This window comes from Podarcis pityusensis, assembly GCF_964106645.2.
Source record: "Podarcis pityusensis genome assembly, chromosome: 3".
In the NCBI taxonomy this organism is placed as follows: Eukaryota; Metazoa; Chordata; class Lepidosauria; order Squamata; family Lacertidae; genus Podarcis; species Podarcis pityusensis.
In genome coordinates, this window is record NC_138026.1 from 98,178,393 (window position 1) to 98,201,000 (window position 22,608).

The 22,608-nt window shown below is 41.0% G+C and overlaps 1 protein-coding gene across 2 annotated transcripts in view; it reads left to right on the forward strand.

Annotated features, from left to right (window-relative positions):
* The window catches only part of LPGAT1 (lysophosphatidylglycerol acyltransferase 1), a 59,750-nt gene that overhangs the window by 22,803 nt on the left and 14,339 nt on the right, over positions 1-22,608 (forward strand). For both annotated transcript variants that reach the window (XM_081000605.1, XM_081000604.1), the window contains 3 exons: positions 6,160-6,278; positions 12,358-12,453; positions 14,087-14,360. In XM_081000605.1, coding sequence (XP_080856731.1) covers positions 6,160-6,278; positions 12,358-12,453; positions 14,087-14,360 — 489 coding nt within the window. The remainder of the gene's footprint in view (positions 1-6,159; positions 6,279-12,357; positions 12,454-14,086; positions 14,361-22,608) is intronic.

Here is a 22,608-nt window from a genome sequence, read left to right on the forward strand (position 1 = left end):
AAACCGATGAATAAGAGCACATTTAATTGAAGAAATTATTTGTTGGAACACATGGTTAGGTGAGGTTCCTCTTGGGAGCTTATTTTTCTGTGTGCACAGTGAATCAGACTCAAGAGCAAGGGAGCCTTGTGGAAGCTGGCTGCAAGCTGTGCTCTTATTTCCTCTCTGCAACAGAGAAGAGACTAGAGATGTCATACATTTCAAGGCAGGCAGGAATGAAAGGCAGTCCTCAAACCCTCAGCCTACATTTGTAATAAAATAGGAGGACTTTGACTTATGGAGCTTGAAGGTTGGTGGGAGGAAGAAAGTCAAACTAGGCAGAAATAGCACAAAAATTGCCCAAGGCAGAACCATTAACATTTATAACATGATACACGGAGGGAGGTTTCAGAAATAGTTACTGATAAAGGCTGGAGTTTGCCCTACCTGGAGCAGAGAGTTACAAATGAGTTGAGTGAATAACTGATTTTCGACTGAGAACTTTAGAAAGATTAGTTTTCAAATGAGGCAAGATGGAGTAATTGTTCCAGGGTTGCTGCACGTAGGAAGGGGGGATTGAATGCCCCCATTGCTATTTACACTACTGAGCATAGAATCATAAAATTGTAGAGTTGGAAAGGACCCTGAGGATCATCTAGTCCAGCCCCCTGCAATGCAGGAATATGCAGCTGTCCCATATGGGGATCGAACCTGCAGCCTTTGCATTAACAGCACCATGCTCTAACCAGCTGAGCTGTAATGAGATGGGAGGGAACACGTAGGTATATGCAGGGGGGAATAATTTAAAAAGTTGCTATCCTGCAGCTCCATTTCCCCACTTCAGGGCTGGCCCACCCATGAGGCAACGTGAGGCAACTGCCTCAGGTGGTAGCATCCACAGGGGCAGAAGATCTGGTCTCTGAGGAACGTATCACCTGCCACCGCTGCAGCTGCCTTGGCAGCATTGGAGGCCAGCACCCCCCATGCTGCCTCTGCAGTAACCTCTTGGCAAATAGGAAGCAGTGCTGGTCTCCTCCCAATCCTTGTTCCTGATGTAGATCTTCACACATCCCTTCTCCCCTGATGGAAGGAAACACCATTTTGTGGTTTGCCTCAAGTGACAAAATGTTTTGAGCCAGCCTCCCTGCTGCTTTGGGGTTTTTTTGGGGGGGGGGGTGAGAACCGTGGGAGATCTAATAATGGACCTCCAGTCCTCTCTTCAAGTTTAGCTCTCCACTTTGAGTGCAAGTAATAACCAAGAAATTTCAGGAGGGAGAGGAAGGTAGAAGCACCATTATTGCACCTGGCAAGGAATGAGAGCGGCCTTCCTCACTTTGCCTATGTGTATTTTAAATCATTAATATCTGAATATGTTCTCATTTCGCTTTTTTGGTTCATGGATCTGTTTATATTACAACTCTGTTGGGAACCACCTAAACTCAGAGCTATAGTTGCCTGCCCTCAGGTCTATGGTTACAAATAAACAGAAACTGAAATACTTTGCCATGCAGTAGACATTACTCCCCCCCTCCCCCCCCTCTCTCTGGTGTACTGTAATTTATTACTTGATTGTAGGTGCATTCTTCAAATGTCCGGCAATAGGAACAATTTGTAATGGAAGTACTTGTTCTTGTTCAGTAGCCCTTTAAACAGTTTACCTCTGGTTGCTCCTTGGCCATTTCACAGGGGAGCACATCAATGTTCTTGTTTAGTTGCTGCACTCCTGGTGATTGATAGATTGAGGGGTTTGTTTGTTTTTTAAGCCTTTATGCATGGAAAGAAGCACAAAAACCACCTCCCAAACTATGTTTGTTTTCCTTGCTTCAGCGGTCTGAAGGCTAAAGGGTCGCTTGCGAGCATGACATTGTGGAAGGGAGGGTTTGACCACAGAGCCATGGCAAACTTTAAACCCAGCCAGATTAAATATAATTCATTTGTTTCTGTACAGGTCACAAGTACTATTGATTCTGTCCTGTTGCTTAGGGCCTTATTGCCAGCACTAGGTTTGGATCTGGTGGAGTGGATTCTAGTCCACAAAACTTAACCCACTTTTATCAGACAGTGGGCCAGGGCTCCCCACTGTTCACGGGCCACTTTTAACTGGGCCTCAGTGCCATTGCCTGCGAGCCATGCCATAATCTTTGGGTTGATTCCATAAAAGGAAGAACCTCTTAAGGAAAGCTAAGCTGTGAAATAGTTTGCCACAAGGCAAATGCTACAGCAAAGAATTGAGCAGTAATCAGATATGGATTAGCTATTGGTAGAAAGTGGTGTCAATAATTGCCAGCTGATTATGCCAAGCTCTGCCACTACTTGACACTGTTTTGCGACTGGCTTCTCCCCTGTATCTCCCGTTTTCTGTCTGGTGGGCCTTAGTAAGCATCCTAAGTGGCTTGAGGATAGAACGTTTGAGAACCCCAGCCTGTCCTGTCATCAGTGTCTTTGCTTTTAAGGTGCCACATTTAAGGTGTCTCTGGCTTTTGCTGCAACACACACAGCAACTTTCTGGTACTTGTTTTTGGTTTGTTTGTTAAACTACTGTTTTTAAGCCCACCTTTCTAGAACTGCTTAAGGCAACCAACAATCAACATTTACAGGAACATCATATCTATAAACACAGAAAAGCAGTGCAGCTGAAAAGTAGTCCAAGCTTTCCTACAGAGAAAAACTCAGGAGTGACTTTTTAAAAAAGCCATCAATTCCTCATGCCCCCAAGCTTTCCTAAATAAATGAGCTTTACATAACTGACAGAAAGCCGAAAGGGAAGTATACAATCAGAATTTCTGTTGGAGGTCATTACACAGCCCCGAGTCACCACTGGGGGCCCTGCTCCAAACACCACATTCCTTTACTTCACTTAATCTGGTCCTTTGATAATGATAACAATAGGCAGATAGTGGTGCTCATCAAGTTCCCAGGTTATGAAGTGTTCTCAGGTGTTTTGCAATATTGCTTAAACATGTTTATCTGCCACAGCATTCTGGACCATCTATGCTTTTCAGGCTAGTTTCAAGGGCAAATATATGCAGAACTTATTGCAATACTGTAAACCCACAACTAGTGATGTTAAATTCTCGAGAATAATCTTTTGGAGAATATTTTCAAGAATATTCTCAATTAATCAGAATATTAGAGAATTTTCATTTAAAATAGGAGAATTTTCATTTTAATGCATGGAAAATGATATAATTAGTTAATATACATGTTTATTCATGTATAACTTGTTCAGATGGCAACCAAAAACTGTAATAGGCTATCTTGTGCTTCTAATACATGGATAGACAAACTAAGGCCCAGGGGCCAGATCCAGCCCAATTGCCTTCTAAATCCAGCCCGCGGATGGTCCGGGAATCAGCGTGTTTTTACATGAGTAGAATGTGTCCTTTTATTTAAAATGCATCTTTGGGTTATTTGTGGGGCATAGGAATTCATTCATTTCCCCCACCCACCCACCCACCCACCCTATATAGTCCGGCCCTCCACAAGGTCTGAGGAACAGTGGACCGGCCTCCTGCTGAAAAAGTTTGCTGACCCCTGTTCTAATAGCTCTAACACTTAATAACTGTTTGGGTAACTAAAACACAGCTTGATAAACAAAACTATATGCATACATATAAAAAAGAAGCCATTAAGTGGCGCTGTGGGTTAAACCACAGAGCCTAGGACTTGCCGATCAGAAGGTCGGCGGTTCAAAACCCCGCGATGGGGTGAGCTCCCGTTGCTTGGTCCCTGCTCCTGCCCACCTAGCAGTTCAAAAGCACGTCAAAGTGCAAGTAGATAAATAAGTACCGCTCCGGCGGGAAGGTAAACAGCGTTTCCGTGCACTGCCCTGGTTCGCCAGAAGCGGCTTAGTCATGCTGGCCACATGACCCGGAAGCTGTACACTGGCTCCCTCGGCCAATAAAGCGAGATGAGCGCCGCAACCCCAGAGTCGGCCACGACTGGACCTAGTGGTCAGGGGTCCCTTTACCCTTTACCTTTATATTATCATTATATGATAATACATTTCAGTATGTCATTCTCTGTTAAATAGCACTTAGTATCATTGAATGGCACTGCAAAAACCAGTTACTAGCACTAAATAAAAATATAGAAACATCAACTTTTTAAATCAAGGCCACCTCACATGCTGTTACACACTAATTGTATAGGCCTAGGTACTTTAAGTGTATAAAGCATTAAAGCTACTTTGTGTAAAAAAAAATCACAATGTATGGCCAAGGGTATAGAATTGCTAAGAATAAGGTCACACCAAAGTAAAAAAAAGGCTATTACAAATAGTTGAAATACATATGAATTCAAATGTTCATCAAATTAAATGAATAGCATTTTTAAAACTAAAAAACATATAATTTTTTTTAAAAAAAGTTTTCAGTAGCTCTCATTTCAGAACTGCCAACGGTGAAGGATACAATGCCCAGTAATGTAAGTGGATAAAAAAAAAATATTATTCAATACTTACACCGGCAATATCACAGCTTGACTTATTATTTACTAGATTTTTAAAATGTGGGTTGTAAAACTGGTTCTTACATTAGAATTTACAATTTGTGGAAAATATTCTCTGGAGAACTTTCTAGCAGAGAATTTTCTCACCTCATATCACTACCCACAACCTATGCGGGGGTTGCATTCTGGGAATAGTGCCAAAAACCAAATTCACGTACAGTGGTACCTCGGGTTACATACGCTTCAGGTTACAGACTCTGCTAACCCAGAAATAGTACCTCCGGTTAAGAACTTTGCTTCAGGATGAGAACAGAAATTGTGCTCTGGCGACGCAGTGGCAGCAGGAGGCCCCACTAGCTAAAGTGGTGCTTCAGGTTAAGAACAGTTTCAGGTTAAGAACGGACCTCCGGAACGAATTAAGTACTTAACCCAAGGTACCACTGTATGGTCAAAACACATTGGGTTCAGCGGCAGGTGAGATTGTCAAAGTCTTTTTTCACGGATGCCTGTCCCCTTTCTGCCCCACCCCCTTATTTAAGTTTATTATTTTTTGCCAAGCTCATAATGCGGAATGTGCATAAGTTAATGGAGCGTAAGTTGTGGGCTTACTGTATTTTGTTTGTTTACAGTACTTCAATACTAAATTGATCATTGTGATTGCAAAAGAATGGAAAACAATGGTGGGGTCCCCCTTTTCCAAGAGTGAGCACAGCCTGTGCATTAGATGTAGCTGATAAATTATTTGTGATGCTACTGCTGTCTTGTCCCCAAGAAGTGTGGGAATTATACTATTGAGAGTTCCCCCCCCCCCCCGCCTGCATTAATAGTTTCTTTAGGGAGAAAACCTTTTATCTGCTGCCCTTTGCTTCTCTGGCATGACTGCAGTGAGCTGCTGGTTTCCATTAACCACATCCAACACGGCATCCAAACTCTTAAACCAGGACTGGGAAACTTGTGACCTTCCAGATGTTCCAAGACTATAACTTCCATCACCTCTGTCCCTTGGCCACACTGGCTGGAGTGATGGGAGTTGGAGGCCAACAACATCTGGAGAATCATTGTTTCCCCACCTCTGTCTTAAACTATGGTTAACATTAACCACAGTTTGTTTGAACAAACTCGCTTCATAATCCATGGTTTGAAGTTGGCTTGTTTTAAACCAAACATACTTTACATTAACAAGTACAAACAGAAGTGAAAAGCTTCTGAACTTTAGAGGAAAAGAGGAGCGCCTACAAGGCCAAGGGTCACTGATTTGTTCTCCTCGTGCAACACCAGGCAGTGCCTGATATCCTTTCTGCTATCTAGTGCATTTAAAATCTTCAGGTGTCAGAATACAGATTCCTCTTTTTGAATTGACACATTTAAAGTGCCTGTGCCAATTTCATGACGCTTCCCCCCCTTAAAGATAGTATGCTCTGTAACCAATATTGTCATCCTTACTTAATTACCAATGTATTGATTAGTGATTGTGTTCTTTCTGATGTTTAATTCAGGAACTGCAATTCAGTTTTATCTTACTGCTGCAGATTTTTGAGTTCTTCTAAGTTTATAAATTAGTGTGGTCTGCTAGAATGCCTTTTGAATGAAATTGACTGTTTCTATTGTGCTGAAGAAAATAATTTTGCTTAACTCTTTAACTTCACTTGTAATGACATTTTAAAATAATTTTTAACTTTTAGAAATATGTGGTTTTAAATAAGTTTTTCCTTTCCCTTTTTTCCAAAATAGTCATAGAATGGGGAGATGATATTAAAACCATCTCAGAAGATGAAGCTGTGATGTTGGTGAACCATCAAGCAACAGGAGACATTTGCACCCTAATGATGTGCCTTCAGGACAAAGGCACGGTATGCTATTTTTGTATTCACCGCTGTTTCATACTGGGTAGGCCATATTGAGAATGTGCTCCGAATCATAGCACTGGAAACCACTGCCAAGTCTGGTACCTAGCCCTGAAACTCAAATTCACATGCATTTAATGGATCTAGCTGCCCTTCTTCCCCTGCAGAGTGGCCCAGATCCTCCAGATGGCTGTGCTATAGAAGCAGGGCATACAGACACCAGAGTTGTTTGCAGGGCAGGAATCATTTAGCAATCCAAGTGGCCCAGGAAAGCAGATCAAACTAAATGACTGAGGAAAGGCACAAAGTAAGAGATGCTTCCCCGGGTCCACTTCTGGAGAGGAAAGGAGTTGAAGTTGCACAGTGAATGTTACCCAGGAATGGAAAGCAAAGCAGGGGGCATTCAAGGATAGCAAACATCCTTTTAATTTTGCCTTGATGTACTGTAGACAATTCTTGCTGAATAAAAACGCACTGCACTGCATTAGTCTTTCATGATAAAATGCTCATAAACCTTGACTGTTATGTTCACATGATAAAATGGGAATTCTGCATTTCCCATTATCTTCAGTTCTGAAAATGGGATATGGCCTGCAGACAAAATTTGTTTAGAAATATTTATGGTCTTTACTCCAAGATGGTTGAAATGGGAAGCATTTGATTTAGTGTTCTATTTCTAGTTAGTGCTAGGCTATAAAAGTGAATACATGCCATCCATCTGTTTGTTTGTTTTTTCAATCAAATGAATGTGGGTTGAAATAAATTGTTCTGAACATCAGTCCAAAAATGAAATTGCTTCCAGTAGTTTGTGTGTGTGCATGTAATTGCGATGATACCAGGATTCTTAATTAGTCCGTTCAAATGGTAAACTTAGCAGGTTTATAATTCCTGTTTGCATAATGAACCCTGACTTGGAGCCAGTGAAATTTATTACAAGCTAAACTCTCTTTTCTGTGCCTCTGTCATCTGCGTGGAACTCCATCTTATAGCAAGCTCAGATTTTGCCTATTGTAACCCTTTAGTTACCGAAGGAGATGAAAATATCACATGTTGTACATGTTCAGAGAAATTTTCCTTTTACCACTTTGGTTCTTTTGATGAAGTGTAGCAAAGCAGTTTAAAAGTTTGGATCAGAAGCTATACAACCATCAATCACTTTGGAGAATCAGACATGTTGATTTGCACCATTTCTTTCTTGCTCATGTTCGGGCATTCTTTTCTCCTCCAGCTAGTTACTACTGATCCCACCCCCCACCCCCACCATATCAAATATAAAGTTTCTTTTTTCTTTTTTGTAAGTGAAGTACAACTTGACTCAGGTTCTGGGTGGCACTGTAAAGGAGATGAGAAAGGCAATGCATTCTCTGTGTGTTCAGCCTTTTGCAGTACCTGCATAAATTCCTGCCTGTTGTCCTCCCCAACACCATCTCCACACAAAATTGTAGCATGCGGAATTCAGTTCAGTCTGCATCAAATGCTAGCTAGGAAGCAAACCTGGTAGCCCAATGACCCCAGGACAGTGGAACTCAATAATTTCACGGGTTAGATGAGATGAACCTCGTGGTCCCTTCCAACCCTACAGTTCTATGGTCTATGTGGCTTGTAGAGTTAATCCCCATGGGAGGGAACCATTATCCCTTCTTGATGAGCTGTATTTTGGAGCATTTATCCATCACTGTGTCCCTCAAGAGAAGTTGTCTGGAAGGAACTACTTTTCAGACAGCAGTTTTTGCACTTTCAGCTGCTGTTACAAGATGCTCTCAGTACAAACTTTGAAGATGGCATTGGTGGGACCGTACATCTCACCATAGATATTTGCAATAGCTAATGAGTACAAGACTACATGTCTGTTACTACTCATTGGTTTACAGTTGCAGATATGGGCAGTCTGGTGAGACAACAGGTGGTTCTAAACATAACTGGGTTTGGCTGTGTACATGCGTGCAAACTGACAGCAATCATTCAGTTGAGTTCTGATTCCCCAGCCTGGATTTCAAAGCAGACAGTGCAACAAACATTATGAAGACACTATATGATGGTAGGATCCAACATATCTCACTGCTAAAACATGGTTTTGGAGGGCAGACCACACATAAAACTGCAAGCAGTATTAGTGATTAATTCAAGCAAACTGTATCTTCACAAACAAGACTGAAAGACTTGGTTTGCAAGCCCCCTCCATAGAGGCTTGCCCCTCTCACTGTCCTCGGAGCTTGCTTACCGGTGGTAGAAGAAGAAGAAGAAGAGTTTGGACTTGATATCCCGCCTTTCACTCCCCTTCAGGAGTCTCAAAGCGGCTAACATTCTCCTTTCCCTTCCTCCCCCACAACAAACACTCTGTGAGGTGAGTGGGGCTGAGAGACTTCAAAGAAGTGTGACTGGCCCAAGGTCACCCAGCAGCTGCATGTGGAGGAGCGGAGACGCGAACCCGGTTCCCCGGATTAAGAGACTACCGCTCTTAACCACTACACCACACTGGTAACCTCCTCTGGCTGATATCCAGACAGACCAGGGAGATTTTGATAGGCGACATTTTCCCAAGCGTGGGTAAAATGCACAACCCCCTCCCTCCTGCTTCCGCAGGGGAAAGAAAATAAGTCAGAAATCTATTTACATGATGCTTATTTCTGACATTACAGCACTAGAGAAAAACACGTCCTTTCAGTTCAGTTCTTCTAGCACATCTGACAAACTTCCTGAACATGCGCAGTCGGAAGGTTTCAAGTTACACTCTTCACAAAGACTTATCCAGCCTGTGAACGTCCTGGGAAACTCTTCTTTCCCACAGATAGGCACATCATGTGATGTCAACAATCTGGCTGTCTGCAGCGGTGATGTTTCCATATACTGACCGAGACCACCACAACAACATAGCACTGTGCTGCCTAGTGTAGGATGTCCTTGCAAGTTGGAACAGCAAGCTGCAGTAGTATTGTACCTCTGCAAACAACCCAAATCAATGGTGGGTTGTTGTTTTTTACAACTTTCACTTCATTCCAAGGCAATAGGAATAATAAAGGACCTTTCTCACAAGCAGCCTTCTGACCAATAGGCATATCAAGGCAGTTCAGGGGGAGATTATCTGGTGGACTGCTGGTTACCTTACCCCAAGATTCGTTAACTATTTAGGGAGGAAGGTCCTGTTTAAAATAAGTTCGGTAGGATGAATGAGTATCTGGTGGGAGAAACTGTGATGGCTTGTCTTGAAACGCACTAGGTGTTAGTAAGGTACAGCATAAAGTATCTGATGCACTCAGTAGCAATTTTTCAAAGGTTATGGAACAAATCTCAGCAACATCCAGAGACTCTGAGACTGATCCCTCGTTCGTCTTGCAGAAGTCCCAGGTGGATTGTCTGGGACTCGTAAATGAAAATGATTATTCACCTTATACCAGACATGAAGCTGCAGCAGTGGCAAGGCAGGAACTTGTGAGGGGGAGGGTGTGCCAGAATTTAACAAAGCCCTAAGGACCTATATGCTTTATCAGAAACACAAGTGGCATTTGCAGCGCTCAGCACACACTGTTTCTTTGGGCTCCCTTGCTAGCCCTCCCACCAGTATTCACTCTGAGAGTCTGTTCAGCACAGCTGGAAGGATTGTAACAGGCAGCATAAATAATCTGCCAACAGAGAATGCTCATATTTGAACCACTCATGGATACCAAAGATGCAGCCAGTGGACCCTTAAAAACTCAGTTGCCGCTTCCCAGCACGTGTATCATACAGCAACAGCAGAAGCAGTAGACGTGGAGCAGGAAGATGAGAAGAAGGAGAAATGACCGAGCCTTCATCAAAGAGCCATTTTTGAAGTCCTCATTGAAGTCAATAATGAACTACTTTCCAAAACAAGCATGAAAACCCACAGTGCAATATTCATACCATCATGCTAGTTTAATGCACAATAAAGTAAAGCTGGTTATCTACAGAAACCGTGTTTATTATTTTTGATAATTGCTGAAACATGATATGTTTATATTTCCTGACTTTAAATTATTTTAAGTACAAAAAGACAGGAAAGGAAGTATAACAAAAACCAAACAAACTTCTAATAATGAAGCAAAATGGTTCATTTGTGTCTTAAAAGTTGCTTAATTAGGCACTCTTTTCGAGTTTTTTTAAATAAATAATACTTTGGATGAGAATACAAACTTTCCATCCATCCCATTGTCATTGTTACTATTTTAAATAATAAAAATAAGTGAAGGAGTCTAGCGCCTCTGCAGTTAACCGTCCCACCCCCCCAAAAAGAAATAAATACACTTACGCAGAAGCAGTCTCCACAATGACGACAGCAGCATACTGAGTCTTGCAACAAATAGGAATGGGCATTTTGGCTTGTTCCATAGCTGCTGTCTCTGCCTGTGGTTCCATGTTGATCTACTCATTATTGTAAATGAAGCCCACATGAGAAGGGTGCCTTGTGATTCGCGGGGTGGAAAAAGAATGCCAAATTCACACTTTTGTTTCCAAGATCTGCTTTGGTGACGTGCACACGCAAAAATTCAGAGATGCTTCAGAAGATTGTAACACAGGAAAGAGTTTGCCTGGGTTTATAACCCTGGACTGGTAACCTGGCTGCCTGATTCTGAATTATAATGGGTCAATTCGCCCATCTGTAGTTATTAATATAACTAATATAATATACTGGTATGGCAAAGTTTAAACAACCCATTCCTTGATTAAATACTAGCCATTCGCTCAATGCCAATAAAGCATATAGGGTTAGGACCTTTTGTTTCTCTGGCCCACTGGTCTTTGGCTGTTAGTTTGGGGCCCCCTTGTTCTTTGCATCTTGACATAAAGTGGGTCACAGCAGCAACACTAACACCTTACAGATATATAGTGTCCCATTAAGTGTATATTTGAATGAAAGATGTGTCCTTGGTATGAAAAGGTTCCAGAATATAGTTCTTGCCCAATATTGTCTGCTCTGATTGCCAGCATTCCAGATTAATTTGAGACTGAATGGTTGGATGTTTGTTGGGTAACTGGATTAAGGGGGAACCTGAATTTTCTATCAGAAGGTTTACAGTCCGAGAACTATGTAAACACTACAAATTTCCTAGATAGAAACTGCCTACATAAAAAGTATCTTCATATAGGAAGAAGTGTGAAAAGTTCCTTGAATGCATCTGTTTTCACTGCATATTTTTATGTTGAGAAGCTGGTGTTCCCTACACTTCCCCACACTTAACATATGCAGACAAATAGGTGAATGTGATTAGCACATACAACTTACATGGTCCTCATGGCTTTTCTTCTCTTGACCATGTTTTCTGTGTAGGAAATTTGTAATGTTCAAAGTATGGTAGACGGAATGTATACATAACACTGTTTAAGGAAATATAATGGTAGGAAAAATTATATTATTTTCTGCCAGTGTCTTCATATTTCCAAACTCCCTTACCTCATTGTACACCTGCACAGGTCTTTTAAAATTAAATAGTGTAGATATTCTCCTTCTGAAACAGAACAATATAAAGATGACAACAGATAATTCATTGAATAGGTGCTGTTCTTGTATAGCTTATCATGAGAAGCCCATCTTAGATTTTTCCTTTATATTCTCTTGCTCTCCCTTGCAAGAAAGCAAGCCCATCTGTTCAATCAAACCAATTCGAGGAATGTATTCAGTTGAAAGTAAGGACTATTTAAACTAATTTTTTAAAAGTGCATATGAAAGTCATTGTAAAAGCTTGTTAATACAGATTAATTGGAAGTGACTGATTTTTTCCCCCAAGAATCAAATGATTTACCCAAGATGTTTAACAAATAGAGATCAAATCTGTATTTTTCCCCTCTGTAAAATGAAAACAGTGAAGATACTGGCTTGAGTGGGAGTAGAATTCTGGGAGATTATGTTTTTGCAAATGAGACTTCGTTGAAAGGTAATAGTCTTTTAGTGGTTACATCTGTACAGAGATATTCTCGATGGCATTTATATTCAGACTTCTTAGTAAGGAAAATGGTTTTCTGCTAGCTAATGTGTTCTGAAGGGTTACCATGTTTTACTTTGTACATTGGCTTGTTTATTTGTTGTGTTACTTTGGAGTGCACTGACAGGTTCTTGTCTGAACTTCCCCAGGTTGTTCGTAAGATGATGTGGCTGATGGATTATATTTTTAAATATACAAACTTTGGAATTGTATCTCTAATTCATGGAGACTTCTTTATAAGACAGGTAATGGATTTTTATTTTTTTTTAACTGTACAGTATCAGTAGCATCATCTGCTTTCAAAGTGGCCACCCATTTCATCGACTATGCTAGGTAGTCATAGTGTATAAAAACATTTCCACAGTGTACCTTGGCACAAAACCAACTGTTTATCCCCAAATTAATGTTTCAAAGATAATATATTATTTAGGAATACTTTTATCCTACTTGTTCCCCAAAATTCTTCAGGTGGCTAAAAGAGAACTGGGGAGGAGAGAAGAGAGAATGCAGGAAACATAATGGCAATACCTAAACATATAGTAGTTGAAATGGAATGTAAATAAATGTCTTCAGGGCAATTGAGCCTGCCTCTTCATTCCTGGAAACTAGTCAATACTTTCTATAGAGCAGATGTGGGAAAACCTGTGACCCTCCACATAGTGGACTCAACTTCCATCCGCCCCAGTCAGCATGGCTAGTGATCAGGGATAATGTGTGTTAGGGTCCAATGACATGTAGAGGGTCACAGGTTTCCTATCTATGCTATAGAGTCTCTGGGGCTATTTAGGCATGGTGTGAGCAGGCATAAGCCTAGCGCTTCCTCCTCAGGTACAATATTCTTTCAAGCCTAATTGCACCTAATTTGGTGGGGGTATTACTGATAGGACATTTTGACTGACATAAGCTACAGGTCAGTAAAATTCAGCTACTTGATCTAGCCATTTGACTAGAATTGGTGGATCTGGGAGTGTTGTATAGCTGGTGAAGAAGGAAGTATGAAGTAAAAGGTTGTGTTGCTTGTGGGATATTGTGGGATACAGGTCTGTGAGAAATGGCTAGCATTGACCTCATCATCATCCTCTGAGATGTGATATGAATAAACAAACTTCCATCTATGAAGTCCTGACGAGAGATGAATGGATACAAAAACTTGTGGATTACGCAGAAATTGTGAAACTTCTCAGAAGAATAAGAAATCAAGATAACATTTTTAAAAAATAAAAGAATGGTAATGGTTTATTGACTATCTAACAAACAAATTATAAACAGATAAAAGACATTGGCAGGATTGTTGTAATAACTTGCAATTTATATATTCCTTTAAAATAGATGAATAAAAGAATAAGTTAATTTAGAGTATGCAGGAAATGATAAAATAAATTTAAGGAACCGCAGGAAGAGAAGGAAGGAAGTCGAGATTTGAAATGTTAGAACTAATGTTAAACTATTGAAATGTATATAAATGAAGACTATAAATAATTTTTTTAAAAAAAAAACTTCATCAGTGCCATATCATGTTTCTCTATATGTTCGGATTTCAATGAAGAAACGACCCTGCAGTTGTGAGTTGGGCAGCCTGCGGGCTCTAGACCAGGCTTCTCCAACCTGGTGTCTTCTGGATGTCCAAAATATCTGGAGGGTACCTCGTTGGGGAAGGCTGTCACAGGCTATGTGGAGGGGATCACGTTATCTTTTTGATAGTATGTGACAAGAGTATTTACATGGAAATAGGGGTGGGTAGGAATTCGCTCCCAACTCTAAATTCAGCCAAGTGAGATAATTTGTTTTGGGACTATTATTTCTTTTAAGTAAACAATAGCATTATGAAAATAAACTTTCTTAGAAAGTTGTACTTACGTTTCCATATTTGCATTTTAGGGAAAAGCTTATCGTGACCAGCAGCTTTTGCTTCTCCAAGAACATCTAGAAAAACATTATAGAAGCCGCGATCGGAAGTGGATTGTATTGTTTCCAGAAGGTGGTTTTCTTAGAAAAAGGAGAGAGACCAGTCAGGCATTTGCCAAGAAAAACAATTTGCCATTTCTTACACATGTTACACTGCCAAGACTGGGGGCCACACAAGTTATATTGAAAAACCTGATAGCTCAGCAAGAAAATGGAACTCTGGCAGGTGGCGATGCTCCAGAAGCAGGTATGGGTCATTTTAACTTTTTATAGAACCAGTTGCCAGCTGATTGGGATCTCAGAATCAGAATCAGGTCAAAATGAGTGTCAGGTTTTATGTTTTACCTAAAAATATTTTTTAATGTAACTTTAAAAGAAAAAGAATTGGACTTTTTGGACCATCCAAAAATATATAGCACTTCCAAGCTATAGCAAATTCAATTCATCCCAGAATTAACAAGTGCTTATTTTTTTCCTTTTTTAAAAAATGCCTTAAAATATCTGGTGTGCCTTGGATTACCTAACCACATACATTTAACTGTTCTGGGATCATAAGAGTACTGTATATACCTATTAGTGTAGGAGGGGAAGTTGTGAGTGTGTTAGAGACTGAAGTGCAAATTACTACTTCTATACTGTTGACTTTTCCCCTGTTGTGCGTCTATTATAAGTCTGAGTGCCGGAAGGAGAATATATAGCTCTCACCTGCAGCGTTTCAGAATTCAAAGTTCTTTGCTGTAGGCTACATTTAAAACACTTCTACTGCAGTCCTTTCCTCCTACCTTACAGGAGTGATCTCCACCATGGAGCCTGCGGGCTAGAAAATGGAAAGCACCGGCTTTTATCTCATGGAAACAACTTATTTAAAAATAAGTTTCCGTTACTCCCCTAAAAAGAGAATTTTTTTTCCATTGGCTATCGGTTTAATAACACTGCCTGGGCATCTTTGTATGAACAAATTAATTCTGGGCCAGGGGTGAAGAAGAAACATGAGCTGAAGGAAAGTTATTTTGTCCCACCCAATTGCAAAGCAACACCCCCCCCAGCCCACTTTGCAGCCAGGCTTCTCTGGATGCAACACATCCGTTAATTAGCTGTGTGTCTTCAGTTATTGTTGCTGCTTCTCCCCCCAGCTGCTTTACTATGTTAAGAACAAAGGAAGTATTTTGGATGTGTTTCTTTGCCACCTCTATTCCATCACTCATAACCTAGTGCTTCTAAAGGACTGTCACCTTCTCTTAGATGGGTTCTTCATGAACTGGGCCCTTTTGGTTGTGCAGATGCTGTAGTAGAATGTTCTTCCCTAGAGAGGCCTGCGTAGTGTCAGCAGCTGATGAAAACTTGGCTCTTTAAAGAAGTATTTGGGGGAAACTGAACTGATCATCTGTTGTGTTTGCTGATTCCATTATTATGATATTTTATCATGCTGTTTGATATTGCCTAGATTATTTGTATCTTTGTGCTGCTACTTATTTTGAATTTCCAGAAGAAAACGGGGGTAGAAATTTAATAAACATGATATATTTCGCTCTTGCTATACTTGTACATTATTTGAGTTACAACTATCCACATACTGGCAACGTCCAACTTTCCTTTTTCCACCAATTGAGCTTATAATGATTGTGTTTTGGCAATTCCTGTACAGCACATTATAGTAATGTAGCCTGGGTGTTACTTGTGTGTGGCCTTGTCATCGGAAAAAGAATTTCCACATTATTTTTCTACATTACTTGTTTCAGAATGAAGGTGTGTTGAATTTGTAGCATTGTTTTTACGGGGCTTTATAGAGGTATGCTTTCCAAAATTCAGCTGTGTTCAAAATTAATATGAGAAACTGGGGGAGCTTTCTCTGTATTTTGCTTTGCAAAACAGTCTCTGACTTTTGGGAGATACAGCAGAATTAAACAAGCAATTTATGTTCACCATGTAAGTGAGATTACTTATTTAAGATCTGAGACTCAGCTGAATTTAGGTATCTGTAGGAATGTGAGTTTACAAGGAAAAAGGCATATTCATTCATTTGTGTGCAGTTCTTTGTTACCTGGCCAGCTTCTGGCACACCAAATGCGATTTCTTCTCTCTTGAGACCTTGACATTGACAGTTGGTCTTGCTCAGTATTTGATGAAGCATATTGTAGTTGCTTGGCAGTTTCATTGGTCTTGCCAGCAGTGTCCTGTCTACAGTCCTTCCTTTCGTTGTTTTATATAACTCTACAGGATATCCTAAATCTCGTCAAGAACGTGGTGCATACATAGCAAATTATTTGGTATTCCTCAGGGTTAGAGTTTTCTGTTTTTCACCTGGACTTCATTTTACAAGGTTATAGTGTCTGATTATATGTAAGTTTGGTTTTCACACGCCACTGCTTCAAGGTTTATCTTGTTTTTTAATGACAATGTGGACTAACAGAAACTTTATCAGAATACTGGACCTCGGCAGTATAAGCAGTTTCCAGTTGTTGTCCATTTTTTAAAGAGATGCCTTTGTGTGTCACGATATATTTGGGCTCTTTAAAATGATCACATTGCAGAGTCAATTTTCAGGAGCACATTTCTGCTAAAGATTGTGATTACTGATTGTTGTAAACCTGCTATTGGAGCATTGTGTTTATGCATTATTCCTGATGTGTTAGAAAGTCTCATTAGTAACATCCTCATTGGACCAAAATGGGCTTGCAAATACCTTAACATTGAACCTGAGCAATTAAGTGTTCAGTGACAGAGGTGTAATGGAATGAAATAGTTTGCAAAAAATTGTTGGAATGCACTACTTGCTGATAACTGATGAAAGTTTTTATTAATGTAGATAATGAATAAATCTCATTTACATAGATCAGCATGTGTTATTTATTGAATTATGATCTCATATGATAGAACTCTGATGTCATTTTAAAGAAGTGTTTTCTTTTGTCTGCAATAGCTGACCCAGTTTAAATTTGTAAGTTTGTTATATACTGCACACAGATGGATGCATAGATGCCTCCTCACCCTCGAACATGCTGCTTTGTGCCTAATTCCAGTTTTGACCAGGCTTAATTGATTTAAAATAGTTTACCTGTATGAACCCAGCCCTAGTTGTTCTGTATAACCATAGTACCTTTTGTTTATGATTTAATCCTGCAAAGAGCACAAGCCCAATATTTCTAAGTTACTTAGGGCTGGAGTTAGCCTATGAAGAGGAACCAGGATTGAGAAGTAGAGATTGTATAAGAGATGGACAGTACAGGAGGTGAAGGAGTAGGAAATAAGATAAGTTTATGAGTGAGAAGTGGGCACAGTGTTTGAGAAATCTAAATTAATAGGGAAACATTCAAGTCACTGCTACAATGTGCTACTGCCACCTGTAGAACAAATGAATGGAATATCCAGTCTAAAACACCTGTATTACCTATTTTGGTCTATAGGCAGCAGCAATATGCTATAACAATGCCTTCCTGAATCGTTTCAGATGAGGCTGAGATGTGCCCGACTATTTGTTTATTAATACTTTAGAGCTTTCATTTCAAATGCAGTGTTAAATATTGCTGGCTTTTAATGATAAAAATTGGGTAATGATAGACAAATATTGGATAATCTGCTGGCTTATTTATATTCATCAAATTGATGTTTACCCATTGAATGCAGGTAGAATACCTTTTGTAATCTCTACTGCAGTTCACAACTGAAGGGGTGTCTTGTTTGGTTTATGTGGGAAGATAAATATGCTCTTCGTTTTAGATTTGGAGTTTGCTTTTTCTGGTCTGTCAGCATGCATAACCAATGAATCCTATCCTGGCTCTAGATATCAAGCACAGCCCACACTGCGTGCTTTTAAGCATTTAGGTCCCACAAAATGAGAAACAGAGTTGAGTGAGACCCTATCTTTTTATTTCAACCAACTATTATTATTTTAAAATCTTTTCATCAGGTTGGATATTCAAAGGGGGAAATGATTTTGAAACATACTGGATCAGACCACGAATCCGTCTTATAGTCCTGCATTAGACCAGACATTCACTTCCACGAAACCCACAAGCAGGGCATGATGCCAGCAGTTCTGTCACTTTGTCAATTCAGTGTTTCGGCAGATTTTTAATATCAAGACACAGGAATTTATTTAAATCAAATGCTTCCATTTAGATATCTAAGTCTGAGCTATACTGTTTAGTGTCAGATGGGCTTCCCTGAGACAAGCAATATATCAATTATTGCTGTATTTAATAAATACTACACTTTTTCTGCTCTCCCTTCCAAAGCTATGACTCCCAATTATATTGGTGGCACAAAGATGCCTTCCTTTTCTGGTTGCTAAACTTCTAAATGGAGAATGTGTATGGGTGTTATATATTTGTTTGGCTGGGATTCGTGTAGCCCAAAATGTTATCCTCGAACGGGTAGCATTGCTAAAAGACGTTTCTTCCTTTTCTGTTTCTTTGATTGCTCTGTGTGTTGTGAGAATTTGCCTTGGCACTGGATGAAAGCCGCCCTACTGAAGAGTACATTCAGAACTGCTAGGCCAAGCTATTGCATTTGGCAGCCCCTGACTGCAAGGAACCCAGAGGGAAGGAAGGGCCTGTAGAGAGTGATAGATAAATACATGCCGCAGCCTGCAGGGTTTCCATTCAAATCCCGGTGGGCTAATTTACTTGCTTCCAGAGGAAGCAAAGACTAAGAGTATTCTCGAGTGGAGCAACACTGTAAAAAAAAATTTAAAAAATCTTTTTAGGTATAGTCTCTGAAGTATTTACAAAATTGTATTTCTTCTGGTAGCACAACTGGGATTTCTTCAGAAGCATTAGTCTCTGATCTGCTCTTTACTCTGGCACTTTTGTGGTAAAAGCTGGAGGCCAAGGAGGTGAGCTTGCTCTTTTGTCTCCTTCAGCTCTGATGCCATAGCACAGGTTTGTCTTGGGCTCAGAGGCCTAAGGACACAATAAGGGGGTCTATTGGTTTGCTTTTGCTTTTGTTTTATTCTGTATTTTGTGTTCTCATTTTGTTTGTTTATATTGTGAACCTCCCTGTGATCTTTGAACAAAGTGCAGTATACAAATGTTAATAATAATAATAATAATAATAATAATAATAATATACCCTAAAGTCCTACAGTGAGTTATGGCCTGAAGTGGAAGGATTGGGGGGGGGGTGATGAGCAGCCTTGGCCCTCCTTTTGCCCCAAATTAATTTTAAGTACTTCTTCGCTGGACTGAGGAGGAATAATTGGTGAACCACTTCTTTCCATTCATCTCTCCAAATTTTGGGCCTTAGCTGGCCAAGAGTAGCACATACGCCCAAGCCTTGTCCAAGGTTTTTTGGACCCTCCCAGGTGTTTTGGGAGGAAGCAGGCAGGGGTTCATTGTGACCCACCTCTATTTGGGACCTCTGGTAGGGTTGCCACATGTCCGTTTCCCCTGAGACGTGTCGTCATTTTTTGGGGTAAAGATTCCAGGCGGGTTTTAATTTTTTTTGCAAAACGTCCAGGTTTTTTATGGCAGCATCATGGCGACAGTGGTAGCGAGGTGGAAGCCCGTGTGCCCTATACTCCATCACCCTCACCAGGCCCACATTCTGGCTCGTGGTGCCTGACTCGTTTGCTCTCCTCTTTCTCCTCTGAGGCTGTAGCACGGCGGGCAAGGCCGCTGCAGCACTCAGGGCACGGTTGCTAAGGGAACATCTGCCTGCGCACTGAGAGGAGGAGGCAAGCAGGGCAGGAGAAAGGAAAGGTGAGGGCGCTGAGAGCCATGGGGCAGCAGTAGAGCGTGTCTCTGTTCTGCTCAGGGAGGGTATGCACACGCACCCCCCCCCACTTCGGTGGCAGGGTGAGGGGCAGAGGACAAAAGCAAGTCTAGAGTGAGAGACTAGGATAAAATCCACTGTTTCCACAACTTCTCCTTGTGAGCTTTCTATGGGTGAGTTGAGGGTTTGATTGGACCCTGGCTGAGAACCCAAAGGCTGAAAGGGAGGGTGTGTTAGGAGGAAACTGAATTGGTACTGATTTATATGTAATAATAATAATAATATAATAATAATAATAATAATAACAACAACAACAACAACAACAACAACAACAACAACAACAACAACAACTGTCTTTTTCCAATATTTTGTTTTAATTGTTGTTGCTTCAGTTTTTTGTACACCGCTTAGAGGTATTTTTTAATATATTAAACGGCATAGAAATTAAATAATCAAAAAAGTATGCTTTGTAATTGTAAAATAAACTGGTGGGCAATCTGACCTTTTAAAAAGACCTTGCAAGACTGAATTCAGGGCACCCCTGGCCCTCAGAGCATAAGAATTACCTCATGCAAGCAGATGCAGCCTTTGAGGGAATGGTCATGGCTCAGTGGTGGAGCATCTGCACAAAGAAAGCCCTTGGTTGTGTCTTTAGCTCAGCAAGGGCACAAAAAACTTCCTCTGTTAGCAACACGAGAAAGCTGCTGCTCATTTGCCCCATGCAGTGAGCCCCTTTCAGCACCAGATCAGGGAAGAACCTTCTTTCTCAGGCTGGCCTGGGCAGGAAGGGGTATAAAGTACTTTATTTTTCAGCTGACTCTTTTCCAAACCACAAGGTCCACCTGATTCTATCACAACTTGCCTCTGTGGTCTTGTTTGCTGGTCCAGACCCTGGCTTGTCCCCTGGTCCAGCTTTCTGGATTGCCCTCAGGTACTGATGGTCATGGAGTCCTGACTCTCCAGGCCACTCACTGCCTGGGGTCCAGCCTTGACATGCCACTGGTCTCATAGAGAGCACTGAGCTAGATGGACAAATTGTCTGACTCTGCATGAGCCAGTGTCTTACGTTTGTGGTCCCCATCACTGCACACTAGGACACAGATAGTCCTCTGCTTTCAGAAAAGAGGAAGAGCGTGGAAGATGTAGCAACAGTTCTTTTTGCTTCTCTACTTGGGGAAGTACAGTAATACAGTGTGGCTATGGAGCTTGTGCATGTGTGCTCTCTCACTCTTCCCCTTTCGCCTCTGGCAGAGACAGAGTGTGTACATCAGGTCACTGGTCAGGGCACATCAGCACACTGTAGCTATTGCTTTTATAGTGGCTCCCTCAACTGTTTGCAGAGTGTGTACGTGTAGGTTGGAGCTAGTGCTGCTTGCAACATCTTCTTTTCTATCTTCTGGTTTTAAGAACAGAAATGGAGAGACCAATGAGCACTACTTTCTTCATGCTGCAATTTCTTTCTGCGGTGCAAGGTAGCCTATACTGGCTTCCAATGTGTGTAGATGACCCTTGGGGGAATTACGGGTTTAATTTTCCAGGGTTGCTTGAATATCAACATATATAGCATGGAAGAAGTGGAAGCCAGGATGAAACCTGAAACAAAACAAGCAGTCCCTGGAGGGAAAAGTTGATGTAGCTGGCTGCTAAGTCCAGCACACCAGGGTAATTGGACCATTTGCTGAAAAGAAACTCTCAGTGTCTTCTAATGCAGAACAAAAGTATTCTAATTGGAAAGATCAAAATAGCTTGGCTGCTTGAGATCTGTGTGTCAAGATTGTAAGGAAGGGGTTTAGGAACCATCTCTTTCCTGTTGCGATGTTGTCGCTCTTGGCAGAAATCATAATGCATTACACATATTTATTGAAACAAATCAACCTGTCCTTTGGCTTAAGGTTTCTCAGCAGTCCATTATATGCATAAGAAGTATGCCTTTGAAAGGCATACATGTCACAGAGTTATGGGCCAGTGCACTATGTGGAGAATAAAGCATACAGTTAAAATGTGACACATGATTATATTACAGTGGACGCTCGGGTTGCGAACGTGATCCGTGTGGGATGCACGTTCGCAACCCGCAGAGGTGCGTCTGCGCGGGCGGGGGTTGCAATTTGGCACTTCTGCGCATGCGTAAAGCGCAACCAGCGCAACCCGGAAGTAACCCGTTCCGGTACTTCCAGGTTTTGGCAGTCTGTAACCCGAAAAAACACAACCTGAAGCATCTGTAACCCGAGGTATGACTGTATTTTAACGGCCGCTTTTGTCCGTAATTTTATGTCTGCGCGCTACAGGCGGTGATAACTTTGTGTGGGTCCAGTTGACACACAACTGCCAATGAAGGGGTCCTTTTGGACCTGGAAGAGGGCAGAATGGTGGACAGAACAGGGCCGCGAGGGCATTTGTGCGCTCTGCTGACACATGCAGGGGCCAGCATGGAAGCCCCCACGCACAATGGTTGCCACCTGTATTTTATTCTCCTCCTGTTTTGTATTTTTTATGGTGGTTGAGTTATTTTGTGGCTAAGATACCTTGAATGCTATTTAGCTGAGAGGCAACATATAAACCTTTCAAATAAGTTAGCCAATTAATTTGGGTGAAAATAAAACATGCTTAACTTTATCTCAGTTGCTCTCTTTCTCTCAATTATTTTCATGGTAGTTTTGTCATCATAAACCAGTTTGGCATACAGTACTTTGGTTCTTGTTTCTATGAAGGCTTCCTTTCTTAGGTATGATGATGGTTTTTTCCTTGGCGTTGAGAATATCCTCTAGTCATTTATTGTGAAT